Source organism: Anabrus simplex, chromosome 12, assembly GCF_040414725.1.
Source record: "Anabrus simplex isolate iqAnaSimp1 chromosome 12, ASM4041472v1, whole genome shotgun sequence".
NCBI lineage: Eukaryota > Metazoa > Arthropoda > Insecta > Orthoptera > Tettigoniidae > Anabrus > Anabrus simplex.
Genome location: NC_090276.1, coordinates 95,316,974 through 95,332,918, shown reverse-complemented (window position 1 = coordinate 95,332,918; position 15,945 = coordinate 95,316,974). Strand labels below are relative to the sequence as shown.

General features: G+C 39.9%; 1 protein-coding gene across 1 annotated transcript in view; it reads left to right on the top strand.

Annotated features, from left to right (window-relative positions):
* The window catches only part of Sbp2 (SECIS-binding protein 2), a 155,439-nt gene that overhangs the window by 57,153 nt on the left and 82,341 nt on the right, over positions 1–15,945 (top strand). The window contains exon 4 of the mRNA XM_067156742.2: positions 15,308–15,462. Within this exon, the coding sequence (XP_067012843.2) occupies positions 15,308–15,462 (155 nt within the window). The remainder of the gene's footprint in view (positions 1–15,307; positions 15,463–15,945) is intronic.

The following is a 15,945-nucleotide window of genomic DNA, read 5'->3' as shown; positions in this document are numbered from 1 at the left end:
GCCTGTGTACGTGCCACGTGTTCGTTGCTGTGACGATTTTGGATGTGTTGGTGTTGATTATTGTTTTTTGGGGTTGTTGACCATGTTTGGTGGTAGTTCAATTATGATTGGATGGTTATGCCCTTGCACGTGCTCTTGTGGAAATTCAGGCATGTTATTTGACCTTTAATGTTATCTTAGGATATTTTCTTCTATCTTGAGTTGGATCTTTTGACAATATGTACTTCGTTTTATGCTGACGTATGGACTTAGTATCTTATTCCCTTGAAGAGAACTCCATGGATAATGCTGTCCTCACGCTGTGTAACTAAAGTATTATTCTAAAAGTATTAGTGAAGAAATCTTTTACCTTCCCAAATTGAATTAAGAAAAACTTAGGTTAATCTAATTTCGCTAAGTTGATTGGTTACTGGAAGTATTAGATTGTTTAGTTATTTATTATTTTCTTCTTAGGTTGGCTGGCCATACTTAGGGAAATTTTAACCTTCAGATTTGTCATTTCATTTAATTTGTTAAACTTATTTGGAGGACATTTTCTCTGTTAAAGCTTTTAATTTAATCTTGTTTCCTGAAATAAAAGAACCTTATTTTTTTCTCAACGTTATGGTGCTCTTTCTTTCACTCAGATTGAGTAATTTGATACCAGGTACAGTTGCTTACTTAAATATCCACGGTTTGTCGTGACACCCCTCCACCAGTTCAGGTAAGTTCTTGTTTGTTTGTTAGTTTGTTGGTTTGTTTGGGTGGTGTATTATGGTGTCTGTTTGTGCTTCCACTTTTGTTGCTAATGAACTTGTGCATTTGTGTAACTGATGGCTCGAAGTTTGACTGCCGTTAGCATAGTAGTGGTTTGGACTGTGTTAACAGGACACAAAAAAAAGTTAATTTGCAATTTCTTCTTAACTCTGTCTGTTTTTCAGGAAAAAGTGCTTTTCTGTCTTTTGGATGCATGTATCTTGACATCAGTTTGTGATTTAGATTTTATAAAAATACCAATCAACGTAGAAATTTGAACATTGTAAATGGTAAAATTAGGTATGGTACTATACCTCCCATACAAATGGCCTGCATTATTGCCACTGAGAATTTTATAATTGTTGTAACAGTGTGATTTAAATTTCTCTCCAACATTGCTAACACTGTATGCTTTAAGAAATATCCCTTTTTCTTTATGTACATTGTCCAGCTTGGAAAGAGAGTCTTATCATCGGCGGCAGTGGCAGTTACTCGTTTCCGGGTTTACAAATTTGCTGGCTAATAGCACAGCAGTTTGTGTTTAAACATCCGGTGACTGTACAGGCCAATTCTTGCGTAGAACATACGTCCACACATCGCGTACTGAGCAACGGGGGAGCTCTTGGTTGGGTTTGGCGAAGTTTGCGTTCTTGTCGCTTAATATCTTCATGCCTGCGGCGTTCTTGTTTGAAATGTTGAACTGAGGCACAGACACTTTGCTGCCAAAGTAAACAGTTCTTGGCAAGTGTTTCCCAGGTTTGTGGGTTTATTTCTGCCATCTTTTAGGTTTGTCTCAGTTGGTCTTTTAAACGTCTCAGGGGGGGCACCCCGTGGTCATGAACCAGAACTAAGTTCACCATAGAGGATCAGGCGCGGGAGTCTGGTGTCATTCATACGGCGCACATGTCCTGCCCATCTGAGGCGATGGCCAATGACCAACGCTTCTACAATCTTAGCACATGCTTTCTCGAGAACTTCAACATTAGAGACGTAGTTTTCCCACTTGATATTCATGATGGCGCATAGATTTTGCTGGTGAAAGCGCTCCAGCTTTTTAATGTCACGGCGGTATGAGGTCTACGTTTCGCAGCCATAGAGAAGTGTAGGGATAACAGTTCTACAAGTATTCAAGTATGAGTCCTATACTTCACAATATCACTGAATTACGAAGTTCATTATACAGTCTATCCACACGGGTTGTTTTAAATGGTACAGTCTGTTATGACGATACGCGAACAGTCTTTCGTCACAAATTAAAGTGTTCTAGGCTTTAATAATACTCAAAATAGTCAGCGTGTTGCAACCTACACTCATGATATTCTAAGTTGAAACAGTCCAAGACCATTACAATGTAAAGTAGCCGTGCTAACTTCGAGTTTGTTATGGTTATTCACACGAAAAAATTCCTGGTACAATATATGGACCTAAATTAAATGATATATCTAATGTTCCAGATATTCTCCCTTCGGAAGTCAAGTGTGCTTTAGATAGTATGAAAAAGGGAACTGCGCCGGGTGATGATGAGCTTTGTGTGGACATCCTGAAACTCACAGGGGAGGAGACAATAAATCACTTGGCAAAAATATTCACTTCCTGTGTGCACTCGGCTTCAATTCCAACATCATGGAACAAAGCAAAGATCATACTGATACATAAGAAAGGAAATATTCACAGTATCAAAAATTATTGTTCACACCAGGCAAATGCTGGGGCTGTACCTTAATTAAGGCCACGGCCGCTTCCTTCCAACTCCTAGGCCTTTCCTATCCCATCGTCGCCATAAGACCTATCTGTGTCGGCGCGACGTAAAGCCCCTAGCAAAAAAAAAAAAAAAAAAAAAATTATCGTCCTATCAGCTTGCTCTCTATTTTGTATAAACTTTTTACAAAGATCTTGTTAAATCGAATCAGTTTCATCCTTGACTCAGCCCAACCTATTGAACAAGCAGGTTTCCGTAGTAATTTTAGCACAATAGACCACATACTGACTGTAAGAGAAGTGATAAGCAGAGCAAATGAATATCATTTGCCTCTCTGCATTGCCTTTGTTGATTTTGAAAAGGCATTTGACTCTGTCAGCCATACAGCTGTCATGCAAGCTTTACATGAGCAAGGAGTGGAAGCAGCTTACATCCAAGTGCTCAACAATATCTATGAGACTTCTTCAGCTTTCGTTAATATCGGTAAATCAACCCCAGAATTCCCCATCAACAGAGGTGTCAAACAAGGTGATCCCATCTCCCCGAAACTATTCTCAGCGGTCCTAGAGATGGCTATGTCTAAGCTGAGCTGGGAAGAAAAGGGAATTAGAATTAATGGGAAAAGGCTAAATAACTTGAGATTTGCAGATGATATTGCTTTACTGGCAAACGACTTCGAAGAGCTCCAGACCTTAATTACAGATCTTGCATTAGAATGTCAGTTGATTGGCCTAAGCATAAACCTTTCCAAAACAAAAGTTATGTCCAACGAATGGGTTCAAGCTGGAAATGTGAATATTAAGAACATGCCATTAGAAGAGGTCAGTGATTACATCTACCTTGGCCAGATTATAAATATGACAGGTGATATAAGACCAGAAATCTATAGGCGCATCAAGCTCGGATGGCAAGCATTTGGAAGGAATTCTTCAGTATTAAGATCAAAAATGCCAGCAAATCTGAAGAAAACAGTATTTGACCAATGCATCCTTCCTGTGCTGACTTATGGCTGTGAGACTTGGACTCTGAACGAATTCACAAAAGGGAAACTTCGGACCGCGCAGAGAGCCATGGAAAGGTCAATGCTAGGCTATACAAAGAAAGATAGGAAAAGAGCTGATGACATCCGGTCTGTTACAAAGGTTAAAGACATCTTAGAGAGAGTACGCTCCTTAAAATGGCAGTGGGCTGGCCATGTTGCACGAAGAAATGATGATAGATGGACAAAACTAGTGCTGGAGTGGAGTCCGAGAGAACATCGAAGGCCTAGAGGAAGACCACCGGACAGATGGGACAAAGATATCAAGAAGATCGCTGGTACCACTTGGATGAGATCTGCCCAAGACCGTTCTACTTGGAGAAGACTGTTGAAGGCCTACCTATACCCACGACTTAAAGAGGCCACATCATTTTAATGATTGAAATGGCTGATTGTATTGTATTGTATATATATATAGTGGCTTTAATCCAGTTCATTTATTTCTTTATGTTAATACAATGAGCCACGAAAACCTATGTTCATTAATTAGTAACCTCTATGGAGAGGATATGTACTTGAAGGTTAGAAAGTTTGGTGAATTGAGAAAGAAAATATCTAAGTCAATCACCAGACTAGCCTTCTTGAAGAGATGCCGTGACAGTGACATGATACCTTCATGGATCAAGATTACGTGTGCTACGAAATCAAATTCAACAAACTAGGAGGGATTTGGATAAGTACAATACAATTACACTCAGTCTTTTTATGGAGATTAGCATTAACTTTCAAACTGAACATTGGACCTTGATAGACAGGATCACGTATGAGCTGGCCGAACGTGGTAAAGAGTATAGTAGAGACAATCAAGAAAGGAAATTTCAGAAAATGGTCGAACGCAAACCACCGGAATTAGATTATAACAAGGTCAGGCTGATGATGACCTATTACTAGGTCGAAACTAGTCCCTATGTAATTTTCATTTTGTATTGAAAAGGTGGACCAATAATAATATATTATTTTACTCTATTGTAATCATAGTAAATCTGTCTGATAAAGTACTGGAACAGAACTCAATATCAGTGCTAAAGAAAGGTTTTAACTTCGCTGTCTCGCCGAGAAGAATCCCAGTAGAGAAGATTGCCTGTGGGATAGTGTGTGCCATCAGAGATTTACCGTTAAATAAGGCAGAAGAAATTTGTCAAGATGTATCTTACGTGCTGAGAAAAGCGAAGCCACCATGTCTAAACCTGACCAAAGGTGAACTTAAAGAAGCTAATGTGTTTCGCAAAGACGAGGGTATAATTGTAATTCCAGCTGACAAAGGTAATGTTTCAGTCATCATGAATACAACTGATTACGAAACAAAAATGAACAACCTACTAGAAGAAGAAACGTATAAGAAAGTTAGGAATCCCACTAAGAAAATTAATACACAAGTCACTCGACTAGTGAAGAGCTCAACACTTCCAGAACACTTGCAGAAGTCCTTACTAAATTCAGACCCGGTACATGCAGTAATTTATAACCTCCCAAAAGTACACAAGGATGACGTGCCATTAAGACCAATCATGAGTGCCATTGGTTCTGCGACCCATGAGTTAGCTCGCTATATTTCATCACTGCTACAGCCAGAAACAGGGAAGACAGAACATCACATTAAAGATTCGAAACATTTCTTGCAGAAGTTACATGAACTACGGGTGGACGAAGGTGACATCCTGGTAAGTTTTGATGTTATGTCACTTTTCACTAATATACTGTAACCTGTCCAAGGCATCAGTACATGAACTAGTTACCATTGTTCATAAATATGACGTTAGAATGGAGCACCATCGGTGAGCTTCGAACTCAGCCCGGTTTGTCGAAGCCTCACCCTCCCCTACTAGAATAGTTCGCTAGCTGAGTCGGTATCGCATTTTCGGGTCTGTGGACTGTCCGATGGGGCGGTAAGTCCTTTAGTAATAGTCTCTATAGTAGGGGGAAAAGTTAATTATGAGAGGAATACCATTTCATTACTAATGAGAAGAGAGACAATATCCTGTATAACAAATTTTTACTTATACTAGTGAAACACATTATTTACATGGGTATGCCATACAAACACCTTACATATAGTAACTTGGGTGATCTTGATGTTTAAATGTTCGGTAGTCCTTTTCTACACTTCATTATACGTTTAAATATTCAAACTTAAGAAGGCGTTCCCTCTCGAACTATTACACTACCTCAGACTTAGAGAGGCGTTTCTTCTCTAATTATTTCACTCTACACTTATATTACATCACACACATATTTAATCATTATGGACACACCCCGCTGTAAATCTGTTTACCTGCCAAGAATTAATATATTCAATTTGCATCAAATTATGATATAAGTTTGCTAGTATCGTATGAACTGAAATAGGCAATTTACACTCCCAATCCTTTGAAAGTCGCGTTACAACACTACCTTAAGTTAAACGTTGCCAAATATGCAGTATGATAAACACGCTCATTTCATTAGGATCTTTATCAACACATATATCAGGACATTATTTACACAACGATGTTACCTATGGACAAGCATTTAGCGACTTCAATACCAGACATCATAAACAAATTATTATAGCACTACCTGCAACAAATGGACAAGAATATATACATTTCACATACACACAATGAGCCGCAGGTGGCCTTATTCACCTGCCGCTTGTGACAGTAAGCTTTACTGTCTCCTGCAACGAACTCAGGACCTTTTGAGACAGGGTATATCTGACCTGGAATTCCCTATACGCTGTGAATAATTAAAGAAATAAATTGGAGGGATCCTTCATTTAATGCTCATTTGGAATCTCTGCGACGTTGGCTCTATTTAAATTAACACGCGTAATCTTTGTGCCGAAAGGAAAAGAAACTCGCCACTTGTATCTGTTCTATTTCACTGAAGAAAACGCCTTCACTCCCCCGTTTAAAGGGGCTCATAAAACTCCAGCTGTGAGCTGCCCGTGCCACACTTTCAAAGAGCGGTCCACTAAGCCTTCTCGGGCAGTGGCTTCACGGCAAATAATCTATTCACTTCTTTCAATACAAATCACGGCCCTATATCCGGCCGTAATCAACATATTCACATCGCGATATGCGCCTCGCGTGTCTTAATGACAGATTCCAAGGGAATTTCACATTTCATTTCACAATATATATTATGGCTACAGCCTGTTCAGCCATTTCATTTCCTCTCGGTACATCGACCACGATGCAAATTCAGTGATGATCTCCTGCCACCAGGGTCCAAATTAACTTGCGCATTCGCGAACTAATTAGCGATGTAAGATATATACCCCAATCTCATGCTCCATTCGTTGTTCCAGCAGTTTTAATTTCTAGTAAGGAGGATTTCCTAAGAGCTTGTGAAGTACAAAAAAAAAAAAAAATCAGTTACTGAGGTATCCTTGAGGACTCCTATTGGCTGTAGAAAGATGATAACTGGAGTCGTTTACGTAGAATATTTAAGCCCTTTTACTTGACAGTACTTCACACATAATTAATCTGAGGTCCTTAAATTTACGTCATGCATTATCAAACCCTTGTAAAAAAAAAAAAAAAAATGGAAGTAAAATATGGTCGTTCCCAAACCATGAAGAAAGTATTCTATAAAAGACCCAAATAAAAATGAAATTATAATTATTATCCCTCTGAAATGGCGTGCTTGCAGTCTACGTTATATCTAAGTGAAAAATCTACATATTTACAATGGGACACGACCTTCAAAGATATAAATACTTGGAAATGTACTCAGCCTTCTGGATACCACGTTCACAGCTTTACAGGAGGGCACTCCATAGACTTAAGCTGCTTGCATCACATTATCGGCGATGTGAAGACCCATGATGACTTCCTGGCAGGTCATACACATGACAGCGACGTTCCAGACGTTCTCGGCTTCTCCGCTACACCAGGCGAAGACAGCTAGGCGTCTGGTTCTCTCTAATATACAGGCAAAATTCTGGCATTCAGCTGGACGTCGGCGTTCACTCCGGCGTTCTCGTAGACATGTAAATGAGGGGAAATTATCTAAAGTGAATGCGTTAGTTTAATACACATCACAATTTGAATATGTGGTTGAATCTGCTCAATAGCACGAGCATTCCAACCCAATGCCGGTATTGTCTCTGTAGCCCGACACTGCTCCCTTCTCATGTACCTATTCTTTTATAAACAGCATACAGCTATTCTAGGTCCTGAATAAAGAAAGTCACTGGTTATGCGTAAGTCAGGCTCTCAACTGCATTATGGATTTATAGACGTGACACTACCCTTAATTATGCCGACACTGCCGTTCACGCACTTTCTTGGTAATTCACATTTATAAGTACGTCCCTATATATGTTAACTGAGCCGTATTAACTTAGACACATAGGAGGCTCGATGTACGACCTCTTCTACACACGGACATCGGTTGTTACGGTTTCGTACCGTTCCTATTTTCTTAATTAGCTGCACACTGTATGCACCGACATCTCACTCAGATTGTGATTATTTCCACATACTCACAGGCTTTAATGAATCACTGCATTACACTGCTCAAATTACAAGATTATTTCTTCACAAACGACTCACACACAAACATAAAATCAGCTTCATGGTCCGTATCGCACTTCAATAGATTCACAATTAAGTATTTATTTATTTTCCACCTAGTCGATACAATGATTGCTTAAGGCAATTTTTAATGGTCAAAAGTGGTACATGTTTCGTATATTATCAACATCTTCAGCCACATAACACTGTTTAGATGAAAAATATATAAAATTGACAAAGTAATGCTTTAGAGGAAGTGTCCTTAAAATTAACATAAGATTGACAAGATTAAAACAAACAAATAACTCAAGAGAAAATATATAAATTAATTTCTACAATAGAAAGCAGTCGTCAAGGAAACACTTGTACAATATTCCATAGAGAAATTGTCCTAATAAATATTCTTTTCTTAATAATTCATGAAAAAAGATCAATTTATAAATTAAAAATTATACAATTTATAAGTAATTATCGAAATGAAGAAATCCTGATATCACAGTGCGGCTCTTATTATTAATGTAGATGAAAATATAACTAATTCCTAACTAACTAAGCCTGCTTAATAAGATTTGACAAATAGGAATTAGTTATATTTTCATCTACATTAATAATAAGAGCCACACTGTGATATCAGGATTTCTTCATTTCGATAATTACTTATAAATTGTATAATTTTTAATTTATAAATTGATCTTTTTTCATGAATTATTAAGAAAAGAATATTTATTAGGACAATTTCTCTATGGAATATTGTACAAGTGTTTCCTTGACGACTGCTTTCTATTGTAGAAATTAATTTATATATTTTCTCTTGAGTTATTTGTTTGTTTTAATCTTGTCAATCTTATGTTAATTTTAAGGACACTTCCTCTAAAGCATTACTTTGTCAATTTTATATATTTTTCATCTAAACAGTGTTATGTGGCTGAAGATGTTGATAATATACGAAACATGTACCACTTTTGACCATTAAAAATTGCCTTAAGCAATCATTGTATCGACTAGGTGGAAAATAAATAAATACTTAATTGTGAATCACACACAAACCACGACGAAATACTACCGTACTGGCGTTACACTGAGAATGCACTGGGTAGTGTCTCCTTCTCAGCTCTTGAATATATAGGCGCTGTACGCTAGAGACCCGAATGCTGAGGGTGGGGGAAAAAATGCAATCCTTTCTCACACGTTGGTCCGTTAATACGCAACGTACAGTGACGAACAGGGTATCAAAATGTAGCTCCTGTATTCCCATCTCCACTGAGTGACTGTTATTAAAATAACTTCGTAGGTTCTGAAGCAATCTTAAAAGCGCCCTTTAGTCTCTGGCGGTGAATGATGACGAGCACAGGGGATTCCTTGTGTTCGCTCTCACGGTTAGGGTCCAACATCTGTTAGTCATTAAGACGCGCCCTTGTTTACAGCGTAGTTACCGCTCTGTCAGTTAAGTAGAGCACTTCTCGGTCTCATAATTATGCGTAAAATTCCCTGATTCAAATTAATGTTTGCGCTTAATTATCCATTGGGTATTTTGCGATTTATAAAAATTAATAGATAATAAAACAGTTGAATGCGTTAAGTTGGCAGTGGTGAATAAGCGAGGAAAACAGGGTATAATGTTAGTTTTCACGTTGGACCTACTCTCTGGGCTCAGCTAGTGACCTAGATTCTTTGTCACGTGATAACGCGTATCGTTTCATCTCGCTCGCGTTGGGAGTGAGAAAACTTCGAGTACAAGCGCTCTTGCACCGCCTTGCTGCTAATTACCAGCAACTAGAGCTGGGTCGCGCGACTCTGGATATTGCAAATCGAGTCCTGGAGCGGGCAGAAAAATTCTAACTTGGGCAGTTTTTATCGTAGAATGACGCGGAAAACGGCATATTTCATCTCCTGGATATCATGACATACCATAGGTGACGTTGTGAACAGTCACAATACCTGTAGAAGAAACACTTGCTTACATCGGAGAATACCTGTCTGAGGACTTGACCAATCTGGCAGCAGTTTGTTTAAAATCCAATTACTTCTACTACAAAGGGGATTATTACGAACAGACAGAATGAGCAGCAGTTGTCACCAGTGGCTGCTAATATTTTTATGGAACACTTTGAGTCTACTGCATTAACAACAGCATCATTGAAACCTAAGTGCTTCTATCGTCATGTGGATGATACATTTTTGGTCTGGCCACATGGAAGGGAAACATTAATGAATTTTTAGAGCACCTAAATTCCATTAACAGTAAGATCAAGTTCACAATGGAAGTAGAAAATGAAGGTAAATTACCCTTTCTTGATGTGTTAGTATACAAGAAGAACGATGGTACACTAAGCCATGCAATGTACAAAAAACCTACACATTCTGAAAGATACCTTCATAAGTCTTCACATCACCACCCCTCCCAAGAAGCAGCTCTCCTTCGAATGTTATATACTAGGGTGAATAATGTTGCAGATGATGATAACCGTTCGAGTGCATTGAGAGAACTGACAACATCCATGAAGATAAACGGCTATACGTCAGGAAACATAACACGAGCTATGAAGATCAAAGAGCCTAACTTGGATAGTACCAACCAGGACTACAGCAAAAAGAAAAAAGTATTCCTTCCTTACGTGGCAGGTATAACTGACAGAATAGGGCACATTCTTAAGAAGTACAATATATTTCCAGTTTTCACCGCAGACCGGAAGCTCAAATCCCTGTTCCGACCAGTCAGAGTAAAACAACATCTTGAAACACTGGGTGTATATGAAATTCCATGTGGTTGTGGTTGTTCATATGTTGGCATGACAAAAAGACTTGTTAGCACCAGGGTGAAAGAGCACATCAGGTCGGTAAAGAATGTCGCTATTTCATCCTCCATGGAAAACGCTATAAGCCAGTCTGCCATAACAGAACATTTCTACAGTACAGTCCATGAAATCCTCTTTGACCGGGCGAAGGTCATCGCGCCTGTAAAAGACTTCTATGCTCGTCTTGTGAGGGAAGCCATAGAGATAGAGCTGCGCCCAAATAACATCAACAGGGAAGACGGCTTCAAGTTATCAAATACATGGAGACCTGTACTGCAGAAATACATGCATAACACCACCATGGCACAGCAGGACACACTCAAACTGTCGACAGAGGGCGGTGAATCAGTAACTTCCCTCTCAACCACCTCAGCACAGCACCACGATCCTTGAGTCCAGTTAGTGGGGTAGGCCGTGGATAGTATGGGCATGACTTCCACGTTCCTTCAGAGAATTTCTTTGCTCACTGTCGGAGGCAAAACTTCACATGCCCTGATGAAGGCCAATGCAATTTGGCTGAAAGCTTGGCTTTATTATTAAATATATATATATATATATATTAGTGGCTTTAATCCAGTTCATAAATTTCTTTATGTTAAATAATAGTCCTTCTGAGGACTCACATTCCCATTCACACACCCGAACCTTCAGCTCTGTATTAACCATCTGCCAACTTAACATAGAAGGCATTAGTAAGGCAAAAAGTGAATATTCATCCATGAGCCTTCATGAACTCTCCGTGGATGTGGTAGTACTCCAGGAAACTCACACTGAAGATGACCAGCAGTTGAAACACAGGGGTTAAAATTCTAGGGTACCAACTAGCGGTACCAGTGAATGATCCTAAGTATGGCATAGCCACCTTTGTCAAGAACGATATAGCAAACTGTGAAGCAATGGAACATGTTGCAAATGAAGCATTCTTCTCCTCCTCTATAAGGGTAGATAATGTCATGATTACTAATGTATATAAACCACCTAGCGTCAGCTGGCCAGAGCACAGAATGTTGGTACCTCCAGAAAACAGCATCATTCTTGGAGACTTCAACAGCCACCCTACGCTATGGGGTTACGATGAGTCCGATGAAAATGGAGACAGACTATTTGAATGGATGGATACAAGAGACCTTAAGCTAGTGTACGATGCCAAGGACAAGGGAACTTTCCTCCCTGGTCGTTGGAAAAAAGACTATTCGTCAGATCTCTGTTTTGCCTTCCATAACCTTATGACAACTACCTCAATACACAGACAAGTACTGAACAATTTCCCTCAGAGCCAACACAGACCCATAATCTATAGAGTTGGTCTTCAGATCCCTGTTATTAGGTCTGTACCCATACCTAGATGGAACTTCCAGAAAGCTGACTGGAAGACATATGCTTTGCACACAGATGCCAACATTAGGTGGATAGCTCCAATGCCAGAAAATTACTGGAGGTTTGTTGGGCTAATAAAATCAGCTGCAAAAAGAACCATTCCTCATGGCTATCGGAAGGATTACTTACCTGGTTGGAACGAGAAAACTACCATAGTCACTTGTTTGCTGAATAAGAAGAAAACAGTCAGGAGAAAGCAACTGAACTTCTGAAATCTCTAGATAATGCTAGGAGAGAGAAGTGGATAAAAACAGTACAAGATCTCAACTTCACACACACTAGTAGAAAAGCGTGGTCACTCATCCGTAAACTAGATCCAACTTCCACACCACTGAGGATGCAGACGTCCATTAATGTGGAAACTATAGCAAACCACCTGGTCTCTGTATCACGGGCTCTGGGGAATAAGAATTTCACAAAGCAAGTTAAGTCAGAACTAAGGCAGTGAAAACAAGAAATCCAACCAAATGACCAATATTCAAGTCCGTTTTCCTCAGAAGAGATACAAAATGGTCTCAACTACCTTCATAGTGGTAAAGCTGCCAGAACTTTTAAAGAACTGTGGTCCTGCAACCAAGCGCTGGCTTGCCTCTTTTTTTAGTAATGTTATGCAGTCTGGCCGACTGCCTCCCCTGTTTAAGAAAACTAAAATTATAGCTATCTTGAAACCAGGCAAGGATCCCAAATTACCCCAAAGCTACAGACCAATAGCGCTACTAAGCATAACCTACAAGCTTCTGGAAAGACTGATTCTTAATAGGATACCTCCTACGATTGAATGCCTCATTCCAATTGAGCAAGCTGGTTTTCGTCATGGTCGTGACTGCAGCGATCAGTTGCTCGCTTTGACTTCCTTTATAGAAAATGGATTTGAGAGGAAGAAGAAAAGTGTCTCTGTGTTCCTCGATTTTACCGCCGCCTATGACACAGTCTGGAAAGAAGGCCTCCTCCTGAAACTCAGCAGAGCAATACCATGTCACAAGATCTTCACTCTAATAAAAAATATGCTGGGAAATAGATTTTTCCTGGTTCATACAGAATATGCTTGCAGACGTTTCAACAAACTCAACAATGGTTTGCCACAAGGTTCAGTGCTGTCTCCAATTCTCTTCAATTTATACATACACGACCTTCCAGAAACCACATCTCGCAAGTTCATCTATGCAGATGTCCGACTCGTTGGCTGAACGGTCAGCGTTCTGGCCTTCGGTTCAGAGGGTCCCAGGTTCGATTCCTGGTCGGGTCGGGGATTTTAACCTTAATTGGTAAATTCTTACGGCACGGGGCTGGGTGTACAGTATGTGTTGTCTTAATAATCATTTCATCCTCATCACGACGCGCAGGTCGCCTACAGGCGTCAAATAGAAAGACCTGCACCTGGCGAGCCGAACCCATCCTGGGATATCCCGGCACTAAAAGCCATATGGCATTTAATCTATGCAGATGTTATCAACCTCACCATACAATAGCAGACTTCAGTGAAGCTGAAGAAATCCTATCCCAGTACCTTGAGAAGATGGACGGTTATTTCACAAAGTGGCGATTGACATCTAGACCTCTAAAGACAGAAGTAGCTACGTTTCACCTCAGTAATAGGAATGCAAACTACCAACCGACAATAAGGTTCAGAAATCACACACTGCGGTGTAATGCTACCCCCGAAAACCTCGGTGTAACTTTAGATAGATCCCTAACCTACCGCCATCACCTTCAGAAACTGGCAGCTAAACTGAAAAGTCGTAACAATCTTCTGGGTAGACTAGCTGGAACATAATGGGGTGCAGATGCGAATTCACTGCAAACAACTGCTTTAGCACTAGTATATTCTTCAGCTGAAATACTGTTCTGCTGTATGGCTGAATAGTTCCCATACTCGTCTGGTCGATGTCCAGCTGTGCCATACAATGAGAATCATATTTGGCACCCTGCACTCCACTCCTGTACAGTGGTTACCCGTACTGAGCCACATTCAATCTCCTCACATCAGACGACAAAATGCCCTTGTCAGATTATGGACTAAGGTGGTGATGAACAGCTTCCTATCCATTAGGATACAGAAGAAAACGCCGTTGTGAGACTGAAATCCCGGAAACCTGCCTGGAAGACGGCCAGGGAACTGACATACCTTTTAGACCTGACGAAGCATGGAAGCAAGAATGGGCCAGATTACACCCACACGGTCTAATCAACCCAACAGCAAAACCTCCTGGGTTCAACCTCCCACGCACCATCTGGACTAGATTAAGCAGGATACGCTGTGGCGTTGGATGAACTGCTTCTGCACTACAGCAATGGGGTGGTTGGAGTCTCCTTCCTGCAACTGTGGTGCTGAAGTGCAAACCATCAGCCACATCATGAAAGAATGTCCTCTCCGAGCTTTCACTGGGCCTATGGAGGAGCTACATCAAGTAACCCCTACGGCACTCACTTGGCTGGAAGGACTTGACATCAGCTTGTGATGAAATCTCAGAACCTGCAGTTGTGTGTGTGTCTACCTCCTAGTTAGTCTGTAAATACTCTCTATCAATGTATATAAATATGTTTATATTTTTCTAATAACACCTATATGTAAAATACATTTCAAGTTATTGTCAAATAAAGCATCATACGCTGAATAAATAAATACTCACTGCAGTGCCGGGAGTGGCCTGTACTTGTAGAATTTCTGCAAAGGTAGAGTGCGCACTGGCATGACAGCCCATCGGTTGGTGGATGTTCCATAAACAAAGCTGCTTTTCTCCCGTTCTGTGTGTAGTTACTCCAGGTGTAAAATTCCTATCGTCAGAGAAACTCAATGATTTTCTTAAAATTTTCTTAGTCATATTAGAAAAAAAAAAAAAAAAAAAAAGCAAAAAGTTGAATATTCCTTCCTAACTGTTTTTTACGCCCAGCTTGATGATAGATTAGGCTGAAACTGATATTTGTATCCAACAATCCTTGTAAAAAAATGTTGAGTAAGTTAGAGGAGATGTAAGTGGGTTGACTTAACACATCAAAGGTTTTCAGCAATACAATCCTGGTGTGAAAATGGGAAAACACAGGGGCCAACTCACTCGATGGATGAGTAATGTTCCCAGAGGTTAGAGTCCCAAGGTCATTTTATTTAATTTGTTTGTTCCTGTCTTTGAAAGTGTTTTTTTACCATCCATCTAATTATGTGCAGGAGGTTTGGATCACAAGGTGGAGGAGCTCAAGGAGATGGCTGCCGCTCTTCATGTGCCATGTGTTTTTGCATTGAGCCGCAAGCTGCTGGGTAAGGTCCTCTACAAGGAGGTGCCCGTAAGCTGTGTGGGAATCATCAGCTATGAGGGGGCTGAGGTGAGTCCAGGTTAACATGTAATTTTTTCACTCTTTAATTTTTGAATGGAAATTTGCGAGGAAATTCCATAGTTTTCTTGCCATGATTATTTAAAGATTTTCTGTCATCTGTGTGTTTTCTATTTATTTATTTTTTGTGAAATGTGCAGTTGTAGAAACATTAAGACATTTTTAAACCTAACTTTACCTGGGCAAACACCCATATATGGGTTACCTGTCCGTATCTTTGCACGCAGAAACCTGTGTACAGACATGCACAATACTTCGAAATATTACCGGCTCTCTGAGTTCTCTAAATAGCCAATAGATGTCATAAGCTGTTCTTCCAAACATTTAAAAGCAGAGAGGTGGCATTACGACTGTGTAGGAGGATTTCTTTGTCAGCTGTTGGCTGAGTTCATTCACGGTGTGCGATTGCAGAATATTGTGGTTTACATTTTCTGTTTTTCCCCATGATTTCAGTAATGTGGCTAAAAGAAAACT